This window comes from Silene latifolia, chromosome 8 (assembly GCF_048544455.1).
Source record: "Silene latifolia isolate original U9 population chromosome 8, ASM4854445v1, whole genome shotgun sequence".
NCBI lineage: Eukaryota > Viridiplantae > Streptophyta > Magnoliopsida > Caryophyllales > Caryophyllaceae > Silene > Silene latifolia.
Genome location: NC_133533.1, coordinates 108582858 through 108608984, shown reverse-complemented (window position 1 = coordinate 108608984; position 26127 = coordinate 108582858). Strand labels below are relative to the sequence as shown.

Sequence of the window (26127 nt, the reverse complement as noted above, 5' to 3'; positions counted from 1 at the left end):
TTTATTCCCTCTTAGATACAAAAATATAATACTTATAAATTTCACTAAATGCAAAGAATTGAAAAGTTTATTTGTTAATTAAAATACCCTAACTTTTGGGAGTGAGCTTGCTCCAACTTTAGAGATGTTTGTTTGACAATGCTATGATATTGTGTGATGTGATTATGTGAATATCGATATTATATTAATTGATTTTTGGCTTGCATTGAGTTATTTTAATTTTTTAATATACCGCTATTCGCTTTGACTTGGTGTTTTTGCTATACCACTTATCATTTTACCTTGTAATCTCATAAAATAAGTTAGAAAACAACGACCATAAATTTAGTAAAGGTTATATATATACTATATATATATATATATATATATATATATATATATATATATATATATATATATATATAGAGAGAGAGAGAGAGAGAGAGAGAGAGAGAGAGAGAGAGAGAGAGAGAGAGAGAGAGAGAGAGAGAGAGAGAGAGAGAGAGAGATTGGATTTGGTGATTTTGGTTTTTTTATGGTGAGTTTTGAGTTGGGGGAATCTCACCACTAGATTATATTAGAGATGAGTGGCCAAGATCAAATCTTACATGTCATATAAAACCATTGTCATTTACTTATTTTCTCTTTTTTCTAATGTTACTTTTTTTTTTTACTTTAATTTTTTTTTCCTCTTTTTTTTTTACCTCGTGTTATTATGCTTTTTTTTACCACTTTGATTTTTGTTTTCTCTTATGTTTTTCTTTAATTTACTCATTATGTTACCTTTTTTTCTTTTTCTTTTTGTACCGGATTTTTTTTTTACTTGAAATTTTTTTTACTCTTATTTTTTTTACCCCGTGTTATTATGCTATTATTGTGCTTTTTTTACCTGGAATTTTTTTACGACTTTGATTTTTTTTTGTCTTTTTTTTTACCACATGTTATTGTGATGTTATTGTTATTCCGCTGTTATTGTGATGTTATTCTGCTGTTACTTTGATTTTTTTATGACCTTGATTTTTTTCCTTTTTTTTACCACGTGTTATTGTGCTGTTATTCTACTGTTATTCTGCTGTTATTGTGATGTTATTTCGGTGTCACTTTGATTTTTTACTACTATGATTTTTTTATTAGTTTGATTTTTTTACTCTTTTTTTTACCGCGTGTTATTGTGCTGTTATTCTGGTGTTATTGTGATGTTATTCTGGTGCCACTTTAAAAAATTTTACGACTTTGATTTTTTTTCCTTTTTTTTACCATGTGTTATTGTGTTGTTATTCTACTGTTATTCTGGTGTTATTGTGATGTTATTCCGGTGTCACTTTAATTTTTTGACTACTTTGATTTTTTACCCTTTTTTTTTCGTGTTATTATGCTGTTACTGTAGTGTTATTGTGGGATTATTATAGTGTTATTCGTGTGTTATTGGAGTATTATTCTGATATTATTGTTGTGTTGTAAGTTTAAAAAGAGAATAAAAATTACACAACTACTTTGTGTTGAAATCTATATCTCAATAAATAGTGTCACTATCACTATGACTTTTCCTCCCAAACTTCCACCGTATCCGCATCACCTAGTCACCATAGCACAACAATAGCAGACGCCTCCGACGAGCTCAGGTTGCCATAACAAATGAGTAACAGCGAATATGATATCCGCGAGAAGTGTAGCTTTCTTCCGTCCAAAGGAATCATTAATCCATCCGCCTGTAGCAGCTCCTATTATGGCACCTACTTGGGCCATGCTCACAATTGTTTCCTGCCAGTGAGAGAATTTACAGCTTTCAGCAGAATGGCTTCAAAACAATAAGTTGAAAATTTGATGGATAATATTACGTCTCATTGGTAAGACTAGCTCATTTACAATACGCCCAACTATAAAACTCGCGATTCTCCGACTTAAATATGTCTGCTGTCATATTAAAACATCATGTTAAAACAGTATTAGAAGTTACACAAATATCAGTATTTCTTCTTTTGGATTATGCTCAATCATCTCATACTATAGGGCTGTCTCATAGGATAGAAGCTCAAAAAAAGTACACTTTGCTAGTGAATTACCCAACTAGGTACTGATAGATAACATGGTCCAACGAGCGGAACAACTCCAAATGAAGTCAGTATAATTATATTACTAAACATACCTGCAAGAAGTTGCTGTTTTTGACTTCTTCAAAGTCATCCTTGATGTATATGAGTGCTCCTGATATTACATCTGCAATTCAAGCTCTTCTTAAAACCAAGCAACTTAAGAATACTACATAAAAGGCAGTACATACGTTTTGATTCAAAGACGGTATAGCAATATGCAATTGATAAGCTTAGGAAATGTGAGTCAACGACCTTTTGGTTACATATACTAGTGACAAACTCAAGCCCCATCACCCGTGCATTCACTAACCGCCGTCAACTTCTAGATCGATTAACTGAGGCGAAGTATTGAGCAACCAGTTGATCCAATTTGCTTCGACAACACCAACTACTTAACCATTACAAATCAAATCCCAATTTTACTCAGCCTTTCGCACCACCAGCAGTTTTACCTCAATTCGACATCGACACCAGTGGAAGCCACCATCACGACAAACACCAATCAAGCTAGCCGTTGCTTCGAACCCGACGTTGGAGCTTTCCATTGCATGCTTCACGCACCTACACTCCACCACAAGCTCCCATTCTCGCCATCAACCTCGCACCACGATCCTATTCACCGAGAAGCCACCATCATGTCACACCTTGACATCGTCGCATCTCTTTCATCAACCCACACCTATTCGTGCACATCACCATGGCTGCAACCGAGAGTCCACCACCGCATCAACCTATACGCGATTTAAGAGACCGAATTCGATGATGATAATAATTACGATGATTAATCTGATGATGATGACGAATTCGATTGAAGATCGCAGCTTGAGTAGTTTCAAGTATTAATCAAGAGACAATTCAATCAAATATTTAGTAATTAATTGGCTTAAATCAAAATATAGAAACAATCAGAAGAATAAGAATTAATTAGTGATTGAGAAGATTGAGAAGAAGAAGAAGAAAGTTATTCCTGTGATTTTGGGTTTTTGAGTTTAGTGAGGTTAGACGGAGGACTATAATTGATCCTGTAGTTCTCTTGGTTTTAGTTAGTATTCTTACGATCTTAACGGTCTATTTATTCCAATTTAATGGTCTAGATTTTCCAAACTCACAACTCACCATAAGAACCAAACTCACGAGATCCCGCCTATATATATATATATATATATATATATATATATACATATATATATATATACATATATATATATATATATACATATATATATATATACATATACATATATATATATATCTATATAGAGGTAAGATCTAATGAGTCCCTTACCTCACTTAAGTCCTTAAGTCCTTATAAGGACCCTTAGATGGACAACATCTATGGTGGAGATTTTTTACAAAATGTAGGCCAAAAAAAAAGGGAAAAGCATGGCTATGAGAGAGGACAACAATTCCTGCGAATTGTTCTTACCAATGATTATTTCCTGCGGACAAAAACATATATCCTTTGTACTATGTTTCCACTTCCCACATTCTTCCTTCCTGAACACACTTAATTTCAACCTTTTTCTTTCTTTCTTTCTCTCTAAAACGGGTTCTTTCATCTCCAAACGAAGATAAAGTTCTCTCTAAATCCTCCAAATCGGCGTAAACATGCAAATAATATATGGCATCAATGGTATTTCTTCATTTTATTAATTGTTTTCAGTCACATTTTCATATTTTTCAGTTGAATAGGAAGGATGAAGGTAAACATTACAGTTTTGCATATTTGCATGTCATCGAATTTGTTCATTCTTGTTTTGATTATTTGTTATTGGGTTTGAAATGAACATTGTTAGAATTAAATCTTCCCTTTGGGTTTTCATTAATTTGAGTTTAAATTTGCATGAACGCATTTCGACAACATTTACATGAACATTTTAGTTGTAGTTTTACATTTACACTTTTTATTGTTATATTTTTTATGTGAATTAGCATTTCGACAACATTTACACTTTTATTGACATTTACACTTTTAAAGCCTCACATTTACACTCATTACATTCGCTCACGTTTACACTTTTCCGTACTTTTAAATTTACACTTTTTTATTGTTATAGTCACCTTTGCATTTTAATTGTTATATTTTTATGTGATTTAGCATTTCGACAACATTTACACTTTTATTGACATTTACACTTTTAAAGCCTCACATTTACACCGCATGCATTATTCGCTCACGTTTACACTTTTCCTGTACTTTTAAATTTACACTTTTTTATTGTTATAGTCACCTTTGCATTTTAATTGTTATATTTTTTATGTGAGTTAGCATTCTGACAACATTTACACTTTTATTGACATTTACACTTTTAAAGCCTCACATTTACACTGCATTACTGCTCACGTTTACACTTTTCCTGTACTGTACACAGGTACACTTTACATAAAGTTATACAAAAGCATTCATGGATGAAACAAGTAAATATAGGAAAGTTTTGTACCTCAAGTTTCGACTTTTAGGTTGGCCGCAAAATTCGAGACTGTATGGTACTGTGTTGGACCAAAAAAAAAAAAAAAAAAAACCTTCAACTAAAGCAAATGCAATTGAAACAGAGTAAGACAGTTCGACATCCAGCTACTTCAAGATTTTATCTTTGTGTTGAATTCAAAGGCATGGGAAATCAGCAAAGGGCTACATTAAGATATGGAAAAATATGTATGAAGGAAAAGGAGACTCATGCTGAAGGTCTCATGCGGAAGGTGACGAATGCCGAAGCAAGGAAATAAAGCGCAAATTTGCTTGTTATACGTTGCGTGTTTTACAAGAGCAGACAAAAAACAAAAAAGAATGACATGTCGTCGGAAACCCAAATGGAAACTTAAGCCCGAACTCCGACGAAAGAGGCTTAGTATAGCATTGAAACTTGGGGCCGAAGTATGAATCGCTCTTGTTCAAATTCGAAGTTTACAAGTCGGCAATTTAAGCAGGGTGTGTGTTTGATTGTTTATCACAGTGATTTTAATCCCGTAAAATACAATAAAATAAAAGAATTCAACCACACAAGGCAATCAATTGAAGTAACGCTGCACTCAAGCAAAAAAATGAAGTCAGATTTCGAAAGCTCGGATATAAGGACCGTCGACAACAAATCAGGTGTCCTTTATAAAAAAAAAAGGTTTTAAGCCCAAAGTGGAATCAAAGTGTAAATAAGGAGCAAAACTTCGAGTAAAGCTACGATCAAATTAGTCGAGATTATTGGCAAGTATGTAGCAGCATCGTGTCAATATTTCAAGGTTATACTAAAACATTGATTGAGCAAGCAAGTAAGCATACGCAGCCAGAATTTTGAAGCCGAGTTGAGTAACGTCAGCTTGTAATTCGAGCGAGGGCATTAACTCGAGCGTATGTGCTGATCGATGCCGAGGTCAAGGTCGAAATCAATACTATGGCCAGAGCATAAGACAAGAGATGAATTAAGTTTCCTAAGCATGGTAAGACTATGTTCATGAACAGCTAAGGAAAAGGCAAAGCTCAAACAAGAAGAAGAAGACTGCTGAAAAGAAACACAAGAAAAGCAAGGTCAAGACTGAGGAATTAGAAGGATGAGAAGATCTGCCATTATCAGTTCTGTTTGATAAAGCTTTCTCTCGCCGACGTTGAGCATCGAATGTGTTTTTGTGGGCGACCATGTTCATTAGACTTAATTTTAGTCAAGGCATTAGTGGTAAATGCGTAAAGCTCTTTCTGTATATCGTCCAATTGGAATTCAAACCTGTGAATAACTAACAGTTACTCAAACCCAATTCTTGAGTGTAAATTTCTCTTTCGTCAAAAAAAAAATTAATTAACTAAATCATTGAAACACGGAGCTTACATAGCCATCAATCTCAATTAAGCCAAAGTCCGATCGAAAGTATCGTCAATATGTTGTAAAATTATGCACATACATATGGCAAACTGAAGCTACATGACGCATACAAAAAAAAAGGTCATTGTTTCAGACGGTCTTTGCTGAGGTCGTTGGGGGGTCAAACGATAACGAAAATCCGAGTTATTCGATGTTTCGGAATCGTGGGACTGCAAATTTTGTGAATATGGGAAGCTTTAGGGCCAAAGATCATTCTCCATGATGTAAAATTGGTCGACAACAGGGGCTGTCCATGCGCTCTGTTTTTCATGAAATCAGGGGACGATGTGGTGCGTATTTCAAAACAGATGGAAGAGTGACCTTTAATGAAATCATGTTCAGAGTGGAAATAGAAAAAAAACAGCAAAAACCAAGAGCAAGGAAGAAGAAAAGGCAATAAGAACTTACCGAAAGCAGTCGAATTTGTCGCACAATGAAGATGAACGTGACAAATCAAGGTGAAACGATTTTCGACCGTGTGAGAATTCTGTCTGCTCGTGTAAACAAAAAAAAAAAGTGAACAAAATTTCAATTCACGTGAAAATTGTAGTGCCTATATGGACTTTGTTGGTAATTTGCAAGAAAATTGCTCTCTCTGCTTGTGGAAGAAGTTGCAGAAGAAAGAAAATACCTTAAAAAAAAAAAGGCTTGCACTGATTTATGTTGGGACGGACTGACGGAATATTAGTGTATATATATAAGTTTTGGGTACCCTAAATTCTACCTAAAGTGGAAAGTTTCGGGAGACATGGGACTTTCCTAAAAAAATGTATAGTGTAATTCTGTTGGGAATTAGATGGTATGGTTAATTTGTACACAATTTGGATTAAGGGATCCGTCCGTGGGTCACTCGTCAAGTTAGATACTAACGAAGACGTTTTTAAAAAAAAAATTGGTCATCCTTACGATAAGTTCGGGTACCTAATGACTTTCAAGTCATACAAGTCAAAAAGAAATGCGTTATCCGCCAAGTCTAAAAAGAATGACAGGGTGACGTCAAAAAAATTCCAGAAAAAAAAAAAAAAAAAAAATACCCTTATGACAAGTTCGGGTACATCATGCGACTTCTAAGTCAAATACAAATTTCACCCGCCGAGTTAGATAATAACGGGCGACATTGCATCCTTTCGATAAGTTAGGGTGTTCACTATCTATTTCCGACTTCCAAGTCGAGCCAAGTGGAGGAGCCCTTCGTGACAAGTTAGGGCGCTCGTCATCGACTTTCAAGTCAAAGCAAAATCGAGACCCCGCCACGTCAAGACACCGGGAGGTGCACGAGACAAGGTCCCGAGGGGGCAATTTGTAGGCACGGAAAATTTATTAATGTGCCGAATAAATAAAATAAATTAATTATTTTGAGTTAATACCAAATTTTAACTTAATTTAATTATTTTGTCCCGATTAAATGAAATATGGGCCGATTCGGATTACAAAAGGAGTTGTTCGGATCAATAAACCCAGAAAGAATCAAATTTGGGCCAAGGGAGCTAATAAACCCACAAATGGGCCTGTGACCACCAAAGTCCAACAAGGGGATTTGAAATTCTATAAATAGAGCTCTCCTCATTCATTCAAAGGGTGGAAAATTCATAATTGCAAAGGAGCTAGAGAGAATAAGGTAGTCAACAAGCATATCAAATCGTGCCGCCTGCGTTGAAGATTCAATCACAAGTTCAAACCTTCAAGAGAGATTCAAGTCATCGCGACCCTCTCAAGAAATCAAATTTACATCGCGCGTAGAACAATTAAATTTGTCTACACGCGCACCCCTCACGTGTACCCCGTACACGCATTCCCTTTACAAAGATATTAGAATCAGAGGATACATTAGAGATTGTACACGTACTTTTGATATTTATTAATAAAAATATAATTGTTTCCTTGTTTTGTATTTCAGTTATCGCAAATACAAAATTTGCTGTTACAGCACGCTAATTACATTTTTAAGTGTTAGAATATAAAATTGATTATGTGACTGTGACTCTAACCAATAGCTTAAGCTTTTGGTTGATATGATTTTTTTGACATGGTATGATTTAACATCCTAGTTGTTATCTCATGAATCCTCCCTATCAAATTCCCGCAATCCTCCCTCGACGTAGGCATGTAGCGCAGTAATCAGTATAGACACTTGTTATGCACCGGTCGTCCTCAAATTTTTTTCTTTGGATATAATCGTCACTAGCTAGAAATTGCTTGTTTCGGTGCTATTATTCTTAAAGACGGTAAAATTTGTTGAATGAAGCCGCCAATATTAAAATAAAATGCAAAGAAACCCTTGTATATATTTAGTTATCTTCTTTCGTTTCTATACTTTGTTATCAAAGCACAATTCTATACACGCTTAGGAAAAATCCTAAACATTCACATTGCTTAGCTTAAAAAATCCAAGTATAGTCCACTAACTAAAGTTCCTGATTCCTTCCTACCACTTTTGTTTTAATTATATAGTTTTCCATCTAAAAAGTTATCACGTTTTATTCCCTTGTTCATTAATTAATTGGTAAATTAAGTGATTAATTCAAGTGAATTATATAAATGGAGTATGTACTGGGTTTTTCATCAAACATTCACACATTATTCTTTAATTCACAAACTTTGATAAATTATCATCAAACATATGATCATGTCCTACTACCATATAATCTTAGCCCTTATATTGCTGTTACCAAATGATGTAGAAGCAACACTACGCATAGCTAAACAAGGGTGTAACGACACTTGTGGAAATGTGTCAATTCCTTACCCTTTCGGCATTGGTCCAAAATGTTACCATAACCCGTGGTTTGATGTCGAGTGCACTAATTCCAACAAGTTTAAGTTGAAGGCTTTGCAGGGGAGCTATGTACACCCTCAAGGGAGACAAATTAACTGGGTTGGAGAAAGAACGTTGACAATGGAGTCTGAATGTCAAGGGTATTGTGGTGATTTCGATAATAATTCCACGGGATTACGCCCTATTCATTCCACCGATTTGAGGAATAGCCCGTTTCTATACTCAGGTAACCGCAATATTCTGTTGGTGGCTGGGTGTGGAGGTGGTGTTGTGCTTAAGAATAGTCGCGAAGAAGCTCTTACTGGATGTGCTCAAATTTGTCGAAATGAGTCTGAGCAATTCAAGGTGAAGCATTGCTATGGTGTAGGATGTTGCCAAACCACATTACCGTACTCTCTTGATTACTTTTGGTTGGATTTTATGGTTAATCCGTCTAAGATTTGTAGGCCGACTGCAGCTATTGTAGTAGACAAGTCTTGGATTTCTAACAAGGTTATAGGCCCTAGACTCTCTCAGCTCGATTATTGTCCTGTGCCAGTTATACTCGAATGGAATATCGTAGATTTGCCCGTCCACTCCCTTAGCTACTCTAATTCTAGTTGTGTTTACAAGAAATCGAGTAGTGGTGGTGGAGAAGGAGGTTATGTTTGTCAGTGCAAAGCTGATTACTATGAAGGCAATCCTTATCTTCCTTATGGTTGCCAAGGTATAATTTCTATTGCCTCATTCTTTGATTCAATTTCCCTTTGATTTAATCCTATAGACACTTGCTCATTTTCCTTGGTATAATTTGATTTTGGTATGTCGTTTTTGGTTGCGGTTAGTTGTTAGGGAATGTGAAAGATGTGTTCAAGATTGCCTTTCGTACGAAGATGGCACCTTTGGCTGTTTGGAAGACGTCAATCAAGAATTTGAAGAAGTTGGCATCTTAAAGGAAAAAGCCGGGTTAATACTTGGACTTGGTAAAGACTCTAAAATTTAAGTGTGAAATACTTTGAGTTTTCTTTCTTTCTCTCATAATAACTCAATGAGCCTGGCTTTGTTATTGCTTCAGGTATAGGAATAAGCATTATATTATTGCTTTCGCTTTTCGGTGCCTATTGGATCCACAAAGTAATGAAGAAAAGGAAGGAGACGGGGCTTAAGGCTATATACTTCAAAAGAAATGGCGGAATGGTGTTGAAACAACTGCTATCTTCTGAAGAAAATGCTAATGAAAAAGCAAGGATTTTCACTTCAAGTGAATTGGAGAAGGCAACAGACCAATACAATAGAAATCGAATATTGGGACATGGCGGACAAGGTACCGTTTATAAAGGAATGTTATGTGATGGAAAGATAGTTGCCATAAAGAAGTTCAAGTTACTCGATGAAGGACAATTGAACGATTTCATCAATGAGGTGAAGCTTTTATCACAAATTAACCATAGAAACATAGTTCAGCTTTTAGGATGTTGCTTGGAGACGGAGATTCCATTATTGGTATATGAGTATGTGCCCAATGGAACTCTTTCTGAACACATTGTTTCTCCGAATAATGACTTCCCGTGTACATGGGAAATGCGATCACAAATCGCGTTAGATATCGCAAATGCTCTAGCTTACCTTCACTCCTCTTCATTACTACCAATATTTCACAGAGACATTAAGGCTAACAACATTCTTTTGGATAGCAAGTACAGAGCTAAGTTGTCAGATTTCGGAATATCAAAGTCTATTGCTATTGATCAGACCCATGTCACCACCCGTGTTGTCGGGACATTTGGTTATCTTGATCCAGAGTACTTCCAATCACGCCAGTTCACCGATAAGAGTGATGTATACAGCTTTGGAGTGGTGCTTGTTGAGCTATTGACAGGACAAATGGCTGACCGTTCGACAAAGGATGATCGGGGTCTGGTCCCTTGGTTCATGTCCCACGTACAAACTAATACATTGTACGATATATTAGATGCTCGAGTAGCACGGGAAGGTGAAAAAGAAAAGGTCGGAGCAATTGCTGAACTCGCGATAAGATGTTTGATTCTAGATGGAAGGAAACGGCCAAGTATGAAAGACGTTGAGGCGACATTACAAACAATTAGATCATCACAAGAAGGTGCGCTAAATCATCTATCAGCCATAATAATTATGAATAGTGATGCTAGAACATCCAAAACAGACGACAATGCATTTCGAAGACTTCGTCGAAATGGTACGTATTAATAGAGGTCCTTACCGGAAAAAGCTTAAGTTTTGTTGATATGGGCTCGAAATGTCATCTCTAGTCATACGTACAATTATCTTCCAGATTTACGAGCTTTGATTTTGATTTCTAATAAGTAAGGCTGATTTAGGTTGTATTGTATTTATCAGGAGTACTAATTTTGGTGTATATTGTGGAGTTAATTACTTAATTCTGTAAGAAATTTTGGTGCAACCTTTTTCCAGGGCCGGCCAATGGAAGTTAGAGGCCATGTTCAATATATTAGGTGGAGTGTTGTGAAATAAAGAGAAGAGATAATTATAAGGACATCATTACTGAAAAAGATGTCTCGTTAAAAACCTTTCTACAAAAACCCGTGGGAAAAACGCTAGTGAAAGAAAAGAATACACCAATCTTCAAACACGCATAATAATAGTTGTCTCGTTAAAGCCTTTCCATGGAAAACCTAGTGGGACAAAACCATGGAAAAGGAAAAAAGAGTAAAGCGCGTGTCTACTCCCCCTGATGACTATATAACTTGATATATCTTGAAATGAGTATCTTGAAATGATCCATGCTCTGACATTGTTTCTTGATGATCCTTTGAAATAGTACCAATTGTGGTTGATAAACTCGAATCTTCACTCAAGAGTAATTCTTGACAACTTCAATATCATATTCTTTCAGAGCTGGCAATCTGGATATAATCATTTCATAGTAGCTCTTGGATTTTCATTTCAAATAATACCTCCATAATTATGATAGAATTTCTCCTCAATATATGACATAATATTGTATGTCGAAAATAATTGTCATCTCAACAATAATGACGTTCATTACTATAACGTAATAATGCGCTTATAGTGGTACCTCGTTAAAAACTTTGTTAGGAAAAACCTGTTGAGATAAAAAACCTAGTTGAAGGGAAAAAGGGTGTAGCCATCATTCCTTAATTCCTTTTCTTAAGGAGAATCAATCCGATAATTATTGAATAAATCATTCATTACCTTTGAGCAGCGATTTTCTTTCCTAAACCACACATGTATAGATTGTCATTCTCATTGTGCACTTTAACTACAATATTTTTCAATCGTTATGATACTTCTGGACCATAAGCTAATTTCACATGTTTAGCATAACGTTCATTTAAACCATTATTCTCATATTCTCAAACTTTAGATTGAGACAATATAACTCTACAAGAGTTTAAATTTTCCATTCTATAAATAATCACGATAACTTTTCAATCTTGTCGTAGATGCTCATATATAATCATGAGTTCCCAAAACTCAATTAATCAAACATCATCATTTGATGATCGTTTATAAGAGGCTTCTACAGGGAGTTATCCTCGTTGGAGTATATCAGAGTATATTTCATTGTTTGAACATTTATCCATTTAAAACAATATTATAAAACATGTTCATGCATATGATATAAAACTAATTCTAAATAACATTATATAACAATGCAATAATTTATATAAAATAAAACTAATTAATATGCAAATGATGAACTAAATCTCTAAATGCATATGATGATGACTCGATAATGCAAACTGTACAGTTTCCTTTTCCAATATTCATAACTTAAACTGACTTCAGGTCAATAGCAGGACTTCTAGTCCATCAGCTCATTTATAATCATAGATTATGGCGCTGTTTGGTAAACAACATATTGCATAAATTTCAGCATATTTGACCCAATTAGCATATTTGACCAATCAATATGCTATTTGGGGTGTTTGGGAAACGGCATATTGAAACAGTAGATTTGAGCCCAATCTACTATTTTAGAATATGCTGCTCCCCCTAGCATATTCAAAGAGTAGATTAGAAAAAAAAATATTCACCTTTTTACCCTTTAAAAAATATAACCCTACCTTTATTTCTCCATTGTTCCTCATTCACTCCCATCTCTGGAAAAAGGTACGTTTTTTTCTCAAACTTGTTTTTTCACTTTTTCTTTAAAGTATTCATATTGACTTGCATACGTACATACTCCATGCGTTTTTTTTTTTTTTTTTTTTTTTGCTTTGATTTTCTTTACCCAAAATTTACAGAGTAATTGATTTCCGATTAGCAAGTTGAAAGTCATTATTACTGTTTTGTTGTTATGTGAACACTTGCACAAAGGAGTTTATTCATTTGTGGTTGGGCTAATTGCGGTTATTAGTTGAGACGTGTATCTTGTCATGGTTATAATAGCTTGTGTTTAGTAAAAATACGATTCTTTTTAGTAGAACAAGAATGAAGCATATCGTTTGTTTGGAATCCGATTAATAAGATAAATAGGAAAGAAAGTATTGAGTAAAATTATTTACAGTTGCAGAAGAGAAAGGAGGGAAAAAGGTTTTTTTGAGTGTTGATTATTGTGTATGAATAACAAATACGCAGGTTCCTAAATGGACTGCCATTAAAATGCATGACAGAAAAGGTGGAATACAGCAAAGGGAATGAGGAAAATAAATCAGTAAAAGGTGTAATGGCATATGAAGGAATAATTCTTTTTACACAATTCTCACTTGTCCGTCACAAGTGCGTGACGGGTCACTTCCCTCTCACAAAAATGCAAGTGGGAGGACAAGTGGGACGAAAATGGAGCGCCCACTTGTCTCCCACTTGCATTTGTGTGAGACGGAAATGACTCGTTACTCACTTATGACGGATAGTGTCCGTCACAAGTGAGACTAGCTGTTCTTTTTATTAGGGGAAAAAGGAGGGATTTCCCAATCAAGAAAATCACTAGGACCCTCTTTCCTTTACATCATTAGTAGACTCTTTCTTTTACATTATTAAAAAAAGTCGTTAGTAACCTATAAGTGAACTTGTACTAACTACTAAACCATGTTTAATAGATACTCCCTCCACCCTAATAAGATTGATCACTTTTCGATATTGCCAATTTCAAGAATACAATGCAAGCACCTGAATGCCCTTCTACTATATAATAGCTTGTGGTTGGGCTAATTGCGGTTATTAGTTGAGATGTGTATCTTGCGATGGTTACCATTCTTTTAGTAGAACAAGAATGAAGCATATCGTTTGTTTGGAATCCGATTCATTATGTTAAACTGTATTAATAATATTTATAGATGTCAATGAACAATGGAGAAAGTCAAGGAGGAAAAGAAAGAGCTAGTTGGTCAAAAGATACTTTGTATGATTTTTTTGATATTTGTAATGCTCAAATGCAACGAAGTAAGGGAAGAAAAGGGGCAATAACATCCCAAAGGGTGCCATGGAAGGCAGTAGAATTACAATTTCAAAAGACAAATTTACCCTATGATAAGGCCAAACTTAAGAGCAAGTTAGATTGGATGAAAAGTCAATGGTCGCTTTGGAAGCTATTAAAGGGCAAAGAAACCGGATTAGGTTGGGATCACGAAAAAGGGACTATAAGTGCTAGTGATGAGTGGTGGAATCAAAAGATTCAGGTAGATGTTCTTATACCTTATTTTTATTATTTAAATATTACAAAGAAAAAATTATAAATGTCATTCTTTTTCATAGGAAAATCCCAAATTTGGTGCATTTCGAGATGAAGGGATTGAACAAGATCTTGAGTATAAGATGAATCAATTATTTGGGGTTTCAGTAGCTTCTGGAGCTAATAAGCACAATCCTTTTGAAACTAACTCAAGTGGAATAGACGAAGTTGATGTTACTCCTTATATTCCTTCTCCACCGCATAGTTTGAATATTAATGTTCGACCGTCATATAATGAACATGAAGATGTAGGCGATAATGGAAGTGGTGCATGGGAGGAATTGTGGAGAGAAAGTAACTCAAGTCCAATTCGCAGTCCAGTTCATATTCCAAGTCCAGTGTTAAACTCGGTAAATGAAAGCGGCAATAGCAAGGGGAAAAGGCCTATGGAATATGATGTCTCACAAAATAACAAGAGTGCTAAGATAAATTATAGTTCCACCAAAAAGAGGGGAACTGCTACATTGATACTTGAGAATATAGAGTTTTTGCGACAATCTATTGTTGAAAGGAACGAAAAAAAAAAGTGAATGAATCAAGTGACGGTGTTGGGGATGCTTTGACAAAGGTATTAGTCTACCTGGCTTGGAACCCGGAACAGATGTTTTCAGCTTTGTTTGTTCCTTAATGTCGGATTCGGCAAATAGAACAATCTTATCTCGTATGCCAGACGATAATGCATCTATAGCTTGGATTAAATTCTTGTTTAACGAGCGAAAAAATCAATAATGTTTTTTTTTATTTATTTTTATTTTGTGTTAGGTGAAATTCTTGAACTATGCGAACTAGACTCCAATGTTTTATAGACTTTGTAATTTTTATTTTTGATGATTGTTATTTGATTCAAGGCTATAATGTATTTGTATTTTACATTTATTTTTATTATTATGTAGGAATGAATAATCAAACTCGGCAAAATGTTATTGTTGACGATGAAGGTGACGATTTTTGGGATTTAGTTGCTTGTGCAACTGCTTATATTGCTATTTATTATGTTATGTACATACATAAGGAGCCATGCATGACTTCTTTTCTAACTGGTGAAAGATGGATGAATGAGTTGTTAAGTGGAAATGAAAGGCGTTGTTTTAATATGCTAAGGATGAACCCAGATGTATTTCAACAACTATGCAATGACTTGGAAACCGAGTATGGGCTATGTAGTTCACATAGGATGTCGATCATTGAAAAAGTGGGTTTATATGTATACACTCTTAGTAAGGGCGCATCCAATAGAGATGTGCAAGAGAGGTTTCAACGATCAGGTGAAACCGTGAGTAGAGTTTTTAAAGAAGTGTTAGATGCAATGGATGGTCTAATAAGAGATATACTGAGGCCAAGAGATCCAGAATTCAAAGAAATTCCTTCAAAAATTGCAAATGATGATCGATATATGCCATATTTTAAGGTAATTGTGTATGATTATTTGAATATACGTTATTTCGCATCTTTAACAAGGTATATATACTAATGAACAATAATATGATATATATATTAGGATTATATCGGCGCTATAGATGGTACACACATAAGCGTAGTTGTCCCCGAAGAAGATCAATTACGATATAGAGGAAGAAAGAGCATACCAACTACAAATGTATTGGCAGCATGTGACTTTGATCTATTATTTACATATGTTTTGCCTGGATGGGAAGGTTCAGCACATGACTCTCGTATATTTCTCGATGCAATTGGGAATCCGAGTTTAAAATTTCCTTACCCGCCACGAGGTAAATATTTTGATTTCATTAAGATTGACTTTTTTTTCAGTCAATACAATTTAATGTTGATAATTATTAATATTTTAATTACTTGTATTAGGTAAATATTATTTGGCTGATAAAGGTTATCCAGAAAGAGTAGGGTACTTGACGCCGTACCCAAAAGTGAAGTATCATGAAAATGAGTTTAGAGGGGCTCCTCCGAGGGGTTCTAAGGAACTTTTTAACATGGCTCATTCTTCATTAAGAAATTGTATTGAGAGGGCATTTGGTGTTCTCAAAGCGCGATGGAAAATTTTAGGAAAGATGCCTCAATACACCCTACAAGATCAAAATCGGATTATTTGTGGAACTTTTGCATTACATAATTATATAAGAAGGAATACAATTAGGGATGAAGCTTTTAAAATCATTGATGAAAATCCGGATTTTATACCTCCAGATGTATTACAAGATGTGGCTAATCATTCTTCGCAACCTGCAACCGAGTCTTCGGGAACTAAAGAAATGTCAACTGTTCGCGATAACATTACTTCTAGTTTGATGGCTAGTAGAAGAAATCGACATTAGTCATTAAAGTTGTTTGTGTGATGTATTTTGACAAATACTAGTCAATAATTTAATCATGTCCTTTTTTGTCATTTTACAAAGGAATTAGCTAATCTGCTAATTTAATTATGCTAATTACCAAACACCTTTGACAAATTCTGCTAATTGAATATGCTAGTCAAATCTGCCAACAAATTCTGCTAATTACAATCTGCTTTTACAATCTGCTTCTGCCAATATTAATCCGCTGTTTACCAAACAGGGCCTATATGTCGACAATAAAAGTGGACTTATTTATAAGATTCCCATTATCCAGTCCATTAAACTCAGCGCGCAAATGCATATCGGTTCTTTAAACATATCGATATAATTTCAACATATCGCGATATTTATTTGTCAGTACTGTTAAGTGATATATGAATATATATGGTACCAGTTCTTTTCTATATAGGCCATCTATTAACATTCAGATATATATGTCACTTCCGGGACATCCAAATTTCTTTACTCCATAGGAGTACCAACTGCCCATGCTCGCCATTTTCTTACTTGAAATATGTGAACCGATATGCCTCTCACACTACCTTTCATGTGTGGTTATTGTTCAATATGGCAAGAATCTTAATTTTATCACATTTATTTTCTATGACTAATCTATAGCTCGCTATACCACATATAGGGCTAACTGATTATAATTAAACCATAGATTTTAATCTAACATATCACAATTTGATAAAGTGATCAAACTGGTATTATAATACATCTTCATAGACAAATGAATACCATCGTTTCTAATTCCATGAACCTTTTATTTGATGTATTTCAAATTGAAAACAAACCGCTGAACTTCAGGTTCAGTTAGGGACAACATACTGGTTTGTTTTTACCAGCTTTTCCTTATCATTCTCCCCCTAAGGTGGTAAAAACTATCTATACCAGATAGATTTAATGGGCAATATATCATAATATCCACCTTAATTGTCTTATGCAGTTGATTTTTCAAGTGCTAAACCATAATGCCCAATTTAGGAGATCCAAATATACTCAGTCCCAGTGTAATGTATTGCCTTTTAAAAAAAACTAGTTGTTGCGCCGCGCCCTCCCGAGCGCGGAGCCCCAATTTGGACAACTGTTTATGAAATCCCGATAGGCATATCGTGTAGGTGTTGTGCTTATGTGTATAGAATAGTTTGTGAATTACTTTGCCAATCTGGGTCAAACCAAGCAATGACCATATTGACTGCTTGATTGCATTATTGTGGGTGAGCAACTGAGCATCATCATATAGGATGAAAGTCATAATAAAGGTATGAATATACATGGTACATAGGATTATGATGGGACAAAGTGGAGAATGTATACAAGGAGAACAAGGTAGTCATGCATAAAAGAGTTACTTGTACACTAATTATTTGAAATGCCCTTTTTTTCCGGTATCCGAGTCAATTTTCTTCTTCGCTGCAAGTTCTTGAATTGTTCATCTTTCTCATCATCACCCTGAGCCGACGAACCTTGAGCTGACGAGAGCAAAAATGAGAATGGTTGCATATAAGGATAGACACATAATGTCAATCGTAATCTCTAAATTAAGGGTACAATTTTAAAGGACAGAATTTTAAAACCTGGAGTGTTGTGCGATGATGTTGCCAATCATTGCCACTTGTTGATTAAATCGTTCCTTAGCTCGCTACAGATTATAAACCTCAGGATACAAAGAGGAAAAGATGAGAAAAGGAAAGGAGAAAAGGCGGAGAATGAAAGGAAGCAGAGGCTAAAAACGAAAGGCGTGAAGTGAAAGGAGAACAAGAGAGGCAGGATGAAAGGCAGCCTACACATTTCAGTTAGCATTCAATGAAGCAGGTCACATAAAAAGAGGTCATCTTAAGTCCAAATAATATTTTTCACAGTAACAGCATAACTAAACAAATAAAGATGCACACTACAGTTAGTTACCTCTCACTGTCCCTTTTGGCGAGGCTAGACCTATGAATATCGCCCTTTTAACCTGAACAATCCAGCCTTCTCCTTGTCTCTGCCTCGAATACCCACTCATTTGAACAACTCCCCCAAAATAAATAACAACTCAGTATAAAATTAACTCCAACACCAAGAAACGGGTACGATCTACACAGAAAATGAACAGGGAGATAACTTAACGATCCAATAACCAATCAACAGATGTTAAATACAATCCCGTATTGAGTTCAATTTGTAACCAAACAGCACACGTTAACTACAATACCATATTGAGTTCCATTATTGTTCCCAAAAGAGATACAAACCTAAGGTAACATATATACTCGTTCTGTTTCTTGGCAAAGTTTGAGAGAATCAAGATCTATTAAAATTGCTTCTATTTTTTTTCGCAACACATTTTACAGATAAGCTTATTGTATTTCTGCTGAATAGGTACGGCTTATCTGTTACACCTCATTATTTATTGCATCGTATTTTTTAAACAAGAATCCCAGTGATAAGTAGTTAGTTTCAATTATCATTTTTATATAGAGTAATGACACCATTAACTGAGTTATTTAAGTACGGAAAGACTAATACTCTATGTGTGAATAGAAACAGAAAATAGACAGCAAAATTTTGACCTGAACTACATCCTCTCCATTAATCACTGCCAAATACATTGCTTTGTTGTAGCAATAGCTAACCTTGCATCAATTTGGTTGTAAGGTTGTCCCTGAAGGGTCCATTCTTTGACAGCTCCAATATTGTTGACATTGCCTCAGTGTATCACATTATGCTCCATAACAAGACGATCCCTTAAAGTGGCCCTTTGACTGCAAAATTAGTAATGTAAATTAATATCTCAGAACACTTTTTTTGCTTTTTGATAATTCAGATATACTATTATTGACCTCTCATTATGTATATGAGCATCGGGGGAGTAGGGGATAAAGAGGGAGGATGGGCGAGGTGTGAAAAAGCATCGTTGCTCATATTATTCTTCAATAGCAACATGTTAAGAAAACGATCTTCCTATTTGATAGAAAAAAAAAATATGAACACCACGAGATCCAAATAGAAAATAGTAAAATCTACTATTATTTAAGAAGTTTTAGTCCAAACACATCCCTAGTTCCTAGTTTCCAAATGTTGCTTCCATTTTCCTTTCAATTTTCCTGCACCTTGGACGAAGTCTATGAGCTAAATATAAGGAAAACTACTATATGGAAATGTCCACACCACTCATAAATCAGAAAAATTTCCAACAAATAAAAGAGTCAAATCTATGAGCCAGATAATCATGTAAAAGCCGCTAACTTTGAAGGACTCTACTCATGTACACCGCCGGTTCTACCATTAATGAGAACATAATATAACCACCATATGCCGCCACTTCCCAAGAAAAGAAGAAGTGAACACTTCCAAACCTCCTTTTCAAGTGCATACTTTTGCACATAACATTAGACATCACTCAAATCAACTAAACACCAAAAGGCGAGGGTGTTTAGCATCGGGGTGGGAGCGACATATTAAAGTTTGTATATCAGGGTGTGGATGGTGTGGATAGAGTGGGTCAGATGATTTGTGCTAGGCCAGTTTTTCTAGGTTTACACAATACTGTATGAGGCATTTTCTATTGCAGTGCATACTTCCCGCACATAACATGAGACATCACCCAAATAAAATCACCATTCATCAAACTCGATTATCCACTTGGACACGGTAGATACACATATCTGGACCTTATTTCCCAACAATTCAGATTCGTCAATAGGCATATTGCGTCCATCTCCACAATACGCATACGGAACAATGAGACATCTACCGAAAGAAAGAATTCAGGTGTGAGTTCAAAGTACGGTATACAAAATGACGTTAACCAAAAAACATAAAATATACACGTCAAACTAAAAGAAAATTAACTAAATATTACCGTAATCATGTCCAAACCAGGTGACAAGGGAATTATGAATGAGATAATTAATGTGAGATGATAAAGCTTGAAACAACGATCATACAAGTTATCCACGACATACAAACTCCAAAGGGTAAATGTTATGTTTATCAGTCAGTTAAGAATAACAAACACAAGTATATAGTGAAACAACGGTTTGCTAGAAGACTAAAAGTCAATTTAGACGACTACAATAAGCCCATTGGAAACGGCAATCAAACAAATGTTGACATGAACTCACCACTGATTAATTGTGGTGCTGATCAACAGAATTAACAGTACATTCAGAACATAGACTATTCAATTATTGAGCATTGAGTTGGCAATCGGGTCACTTAGGTCGTTATACATTTAAGCAGCAGACAAAGTTCCAAACAACCTAAACCAAGTTAACCAACCAATGTCCACTCCAACCCAGTCTTATGTTCACAACTCCTTCCCCAAGAAGTAACAAACCCAACCGAGAAATCAAAGATCAAAATAATAAACAATAAGCAACATAAAAACTAACTAAACTCATGTAGTAACTTACATAATGATTAGTGAGGTCAAGTGGCTAAAAAATGATTATGTGTACTCAATAAGACAACCAAGTACAATGAGCAGTGAGCTAAGTATGAAACAGTACAAGGCAAGCTCTGAAGATCGAGTAAATACCGACCTTCCATAAGAAATCTTGACCCATGGAGTTGAATATCATCTGTTTGAAAGCAGGAGTTCAACGGCTTGCTACATCGTCTTCTTCACTCCCCGCCACTACCGCATTTACATCTCCAGGGTCTATAGCATCACACTGAGCACAACAAAAACCAAGTCATATTGTTAGAGACCGAGATTCTGATAAATCTGACTCCAGTTTAAATCAAGAGTATCTAAGTCACTAAGTCAGTTCAGGTCATTACATTTGCGTTGAAATGTCCCATTTGGAATCTGGTGAATCCTTCTTTTACAGTATCAACAAGTCCTATAGTTGAAGCCACAATTAGGATCTGAGTTAAAAAAAACCCAAACAAGTTAATCAAAAGTATAAGAATCAAATTTGAAGGAAGCATTAAGTTGAGTCGATCAATACCATTCCATAAGCATAGCATATACTGAATTAGGCCACAAGGCTCACCTGCTTGAGATGAGCGTGAAATCATCCCCCGCTACGATCATGTGAGGTAAGGGCATATCAAATTTTGTCAATCCTCTTGCATTATTAGGAAAAAGATTTTCCAGTTCTTGAATTAGATTTTCCATTTCTTTCTTTCCGGTCCCTGAAATGTTCAAAAAAGCAGCACATCGTGTCATTGAAGGATAATGAAATTTTCATGAGTGAATGCATGGTTTGGAGAGTATTGATGAACTCACAAGGATAATAATCTGCACATTATTCTTCTTGATAAAATGATCTACCGAAATCAGTAGTCCGTTTCCTAGGAAGGTGCGTAAATTTCTCCCATTCTTTATTTTCGTCAAACCTGTGTAATTTTGAAAAAAAAAATTATAATATAGAATTAATCGCCTGCAGCTGAAAATAGAGACTAAACGTGCACCACTTATAGCTGAAAAATAATAAAATTGAATTAATTCTCCCATTCTCTATTGAAGTCTATGGTCTCAATAACGTGCACCACTTAGAAATCTAGAAAAGACATGTTTATCGCAATACAAAAATACTCAGTATCAACAGGTAAATTTATATATACAAGTGACTAACCAGCGAATGAAGTACATCGGCCTGCCACTTATAGCAAGCAGCGCGTCAAAATCCATTCTTCCCTTATTCATATTAACACCCTTGACAAACGTTGAATCCCAGCATGTTCCGAATCATATTCGGTTCCTAATATCAAAATGAAACTCAGTGGTTAAACCAAAAAGCAGCAGAGATAAGCGAATATTCGCGAATATTCAGACATTAGTCGGCGACCCAATCACCATACTCAGCAACGACACCTCATACCTATTACCATTACACACACCAAGTATTGTTGCAGCAAATAAATGAGGCTCGGTTGCCGCCTTGTACAAGCATAAAGCAGTTGAAACTGAAAAACAAGATATTATTGTTATTACTCATATCGGTAACAAGCATAAAGCATTAAAGCAATGGCAACAACAATAATAAGAGTAATACTAATCGGCAACAAACCCAGAAAAAAATGAAAAGGATGAGCTTACCAGTTCTAGATAATTGGAGATGGGAGCTAAAATCATCGGCTGAGTTCAGATTAAGAAAAGAAAGGGAGAAATGAATCGTTGTTCCCGCAGTTGTCATCAAAAGCGTCATCGTCATTGCCATCACATCAACACCTTATCGTCACTACCATGACACCAAGTCCTCATCGCCAAAGCTGCGGTCTGATATTGAATGAAGAGATAAACACGGATAATAAATTACCACAATACCAAACTGATTAAACAAGGATATCAATTGATCACCCTAATTTCGACCATACAAATGATTTTCCCGATATGAAGGAATTGATCTTCGTGTGAGGATAAGGGGATACGAAAGAGTATTGTAACTAGACTGATGAAACTAATACGAAACTGAAACTAAAACAACCAAACTTGAAACTGAAAAACAAGATAAGGAAAGCCTAAAAGAAAGACACTAAAAATCAATCAAAACCCTGAAATTCAATTCAACAGCACAACAATAACCTAATATATGAGCAAAAAAAGCCCACGAAACGCTGATCAAATTCAAAGTTATAAACAAAAAAACTCAGGAAAAGAAGTCGAAATAATGAACAGGGAATAGGAGAAAGACGATGTAACCTTAAAAGTGTTGCCATCGGCATCATCAGGGGTTGTTCCGTCGTCGACACATCATCAGCACCATCATCGTCACCCTGCCATTGTCATTGTGGTGTGATATTTAAGGAGAAAGGGGAAAATGTCACTGAGATGGAGCTATAGAGTAAAAAGGATTGAGTAGGGTTTTCTAGAGGCGATGAAAATAAGCGGATGAGAAGTGATGAAGAAAAAATGACGAAAAGTTGTGGCTGAGAGTATAGCAGAGAATGGAAGGTGGAGATCTAATGGGTAAATCTAAGGATAGAGGGAGACTTTGGATGTTACTATTTATTGCTACAGTTCACTCAAGTCCTCCCTTTTTAAGAAGTAAGGATTACAGAGAGAGCACTTATATTTTCCTTAGGATAAACTTCATGTTTATCCAAACGGGTATAATAAGAACACGGATGGCTTTATTGTCACATTTGAATCATTTCATGTCAACTTTCTTAGTTACCCACAATCCATGGCAATCTTTCTTAGTTACCCACAATGCAAACGGGTATAAACTTTCTTAGTTACCCACAATCCGGCTAGATATATGATGTGATATAGGACACAACATGTGTCTCGTGTATGTAGGTAAGATTCGTCAATGTTTCTTCTGGGAACATGACTATAATCTCGTATACTTCTGGTATACAACTTCTATTTATGGAATTTCTAGTCTAAAATAGATAATAGATAAAAACTGTGAACTTCAGGGCAAAGTATTGATAGGAAAAATATATACTCACTACGATCCAATAATATGTGCACAATCAAAACAAATATAATTTTCAAAAAAAGGTTCTTATTCAATGACATAATCCACTAATAGGATTTCAATACTTACCATTCAGGAAGCTCGTGAACATAGACACATAATAACGGATAAATTAAAAACCCAATAAATAAATATAAATAAATAAATAATAAATCAGAACACATAATAATACATGATATGAAGTACAATAAATAAATTAGCAATAATATGAGAAATATCATTGTGTGCAAGCTTGAGGAGCACGTACCATGTAATATAATTCAATTAATATTTGATTTAATTTAATCAAGATTGACATAATAGCTGGATTAGTGATATTGGATTCTAATGATTAACATATGACTCATCCCCCATAAGCAGGGAAAGAAATAACCATTACCAAAGGAAAATCAAGTTGTCATGCCACAAACGTATTAATTGTGGCCGAAAGAAAAAAACGAGTTACGTAATAATTATGGTTGTATAGATTATACGGAGTATCTAACTTTTTCACTACTCACCTTTTTTCTCCGTATTCATCAGTATAGGAGACAAAATAGAAGATTAAACCATATTCAATTCAACAAATCAGATCTTGTACACTTTGAAATAGTGTAAATGTCAAAATTTTAACCCGTAATTTTTTTTTTTTTCATATTGAATTTTGATCGTATATATAAGGTCCTGTTTTTTTGGACTTAATTTCAGTTCTAATAAGTTTAGTTCAGTTTAGTTCAGCTCTATTAAGTTCAGTTCAGTTCAGATCAGTTCAGTTCAGTTCAGAGTGGTTTATTTCAACATTAATATTATTATCTTATTTTATATTCTTATTGTTATCATTATTATTATATTAATTTATTTACTATTGTTATTATTTTATTAAAATTTATTATATTAGTATTACTATTTATTATATTTATTTATTATTATATTATTATGATTAATGGTAATATTAGGGTATTAATATTTATTATTATTATTATAATAATAATAATTATTATTATTATTATATTGTTCTATTATATTTATTATTTTATTAATATATTCATTTTTGTTAATATTATTAATAACATATTTATTTTTATTATATTAATGACTTATTATATTACATCATTTATTATTATTATTATTACTATTATTATTATTATTATTATTATTATTATTATTTAAAAAAAATTAAAAAAAAAAAGATGCGCGCAACTTTCACTAAATGAAAAATAAAAGTTTACATGAAATTGGTGGGGAACCGAGAGACAATCCGGGCTCCCACACCCTTAGCAACAGCAAAGCTAAGTCTAGTAAAAATGTAAGCGGTCACCCGAGCCCCCGCATCCTGAGATACCGAGAATTTCTGGATCTGCTTGAGCAAGGCAACAACATCCGAACCCAACTCCCCAAGTGAAGAGAAAGAGAAGGGAAGGAAACCATAACCCGCTGCCACGCACAAATCCCCGTACTTCGCACACTTACGCTGAGCAGCATCAGCGACAACCCGGCCAGGCACAAAATCCGTCATCCCAGTCTGAGTCAAAGGAGAAGACCCTGTCAAATCAACGCACACATCACGCCCTCCGGCCCAAGAATAAAGCAGCAAATCCGCAGGACGAAGAGAGCCACCTTGTCCGTCAACCAAACCGATATCAACCTCCTTTCCCGCAGAAATACATGATCTATAGCAGATGTCGAAAAGAGTGTCCTGGACGAGGTTATGCCGATGTTTAACGCCCACAGTACCAGTACAAGAAACAACGTGGTCCCCAAAAACATCCTCAGCAAAAACCCGAGAGCAAGCAAGACAGGGCCTGGATATCGTGAATAACGGAACACCCAGACGATACCCAAGCACACTACGGTAAGTCCTCCCATTCATAGTCTGACCCAACCCCGAGATAGGAACCGCACGCAACCAATCAGAGGAGTGAGAACTCTGCTGAGACTGCCACAAAGCAAGCTGGCGTGGTGTCAAAGAGAAAACAGCTTTGAGGCAGCAGCAACCGTCGCGAAATAAATATCTGCCAATTTCTTCATAAATTCAGGGGCAG

General features: G+C 35.1%; 2 protein-coding genes and 2 long non-coding RNA genes across 4 annotated transcripts; 2 read left to right on the top strand and 2 right to left on the bottom strand.

Annotated features, from left to right (window-relative positions):
* The first annotated feature begins 8546 nt into the window (after nt 1-8546).
* Nucleotides 8547-11070, top strand: LOC141595843 (wall-associated receptor kinase-like 8). The gene is made up of 3 exons (XM_074415799.1): nt 8547-9402; nt 9521-9658; nt 9751-11070. The coding sequence occupies exons 1-3, from the start codon at nt 8547-8549 to the stop codon at nt 10899-10901; spliced, it is 2145 nt and encodes a 714-aa protein (XP_074271900.1). The 3' UTR covers nt 10902-11070.
* Nucleotides 11071-15265: 4195 nt separating this feature from the next.
* Nucleotides 15266-16661, top strand: LOC141595707 (uncharacterized). The gene is made up of 3 exons (XM_074415673.1): nt 15266-15778; nt 15869-16100; nt 16192-16661. Exons 1-3 carry the CDS (start codon nt 15266-15268, stop codon nt 16659-16661), a joined length of 1215 nt encoding a protein of 404 aa, XP_074271774.1.
* A 1242-nt stretch (nt 16662-17903) lies between these two features.
* Nucleotides 17904-21285, bottom strand: LOC141595842 (uncharacterized). Its single transcript, XR_012522314.1, has 4 exons — nt 21215-21285; nt 18594-19432; nt 18263-18342; nt 17904-18157 (listed from the first exon to the last, which is right to left on the bottom strand). It is a non-coding gene; the product is annotated as an uncharacterized LOC141595842 (long non-coding RNA).
* Nucleotides 21286-21461: 176 nt separating this feature from the next.
* Nucleotides 21462-23464, bottom strand: LOC141595841 (uncharacterized). Its single transcript, XR_012522313.1, has 7 exons — nt 23323-23464; nt 22720-22899; nt 22502-22586; nt 22256-22381; nt 21907-22016; nt 21671-21812; nt 21462-21542 (listed from the first exon to the last, which is right to left on the bottom strand). It is a non-coding gene; the product is annotated as an uncharacterized LOC141595841 (long non-coding RNA).
* Between the last annotated feature and the right edge of the window lie 2663 nt (nt 23465-26127).

Coding starts and splice junctions, on each gene's coding strand:
- LOC141595843 (XM_074415799.1), top strand. CDS start 8,547: ATGTCCTACTACCATATAATCTTAGCCCTTATATTGCTGTTACCAAAT. Junction 9,403..9,520: donor TCTTCCTTATGGTTGCCAAG/GTATAATTTCTA, acceptor GGTTGCGGTTAG/TTGTTAGGGAATGTGAAAGA. Junction 9,659..9,750: donor CGGGTTAATACTTGGACTTG/GTAAAGACTCTA, acceptor TTATTGCTTCAG/GTATAGGAATAAGCATTATA.
- LOC141595707 (XM_074415673.1), top strand. CDS start 15,266: ATGAATAATCAAACTCGGCAAAATGTTATTGTTGACGATGAAGGTGAC. Junction 15,779..15,868: donor GATATATGCCATATTTTAAG/GTAATTGTGTAT, acceptor TATATATATTAG/GATTATATCGGCGCTATAGA. Junction 16,101..16,191: donor ATTTCCTTACCCGCCACGAG/GTAAATATTTTG, acceptor TACTTGTATTAG/GTAAATATTATTTGGCTGAT.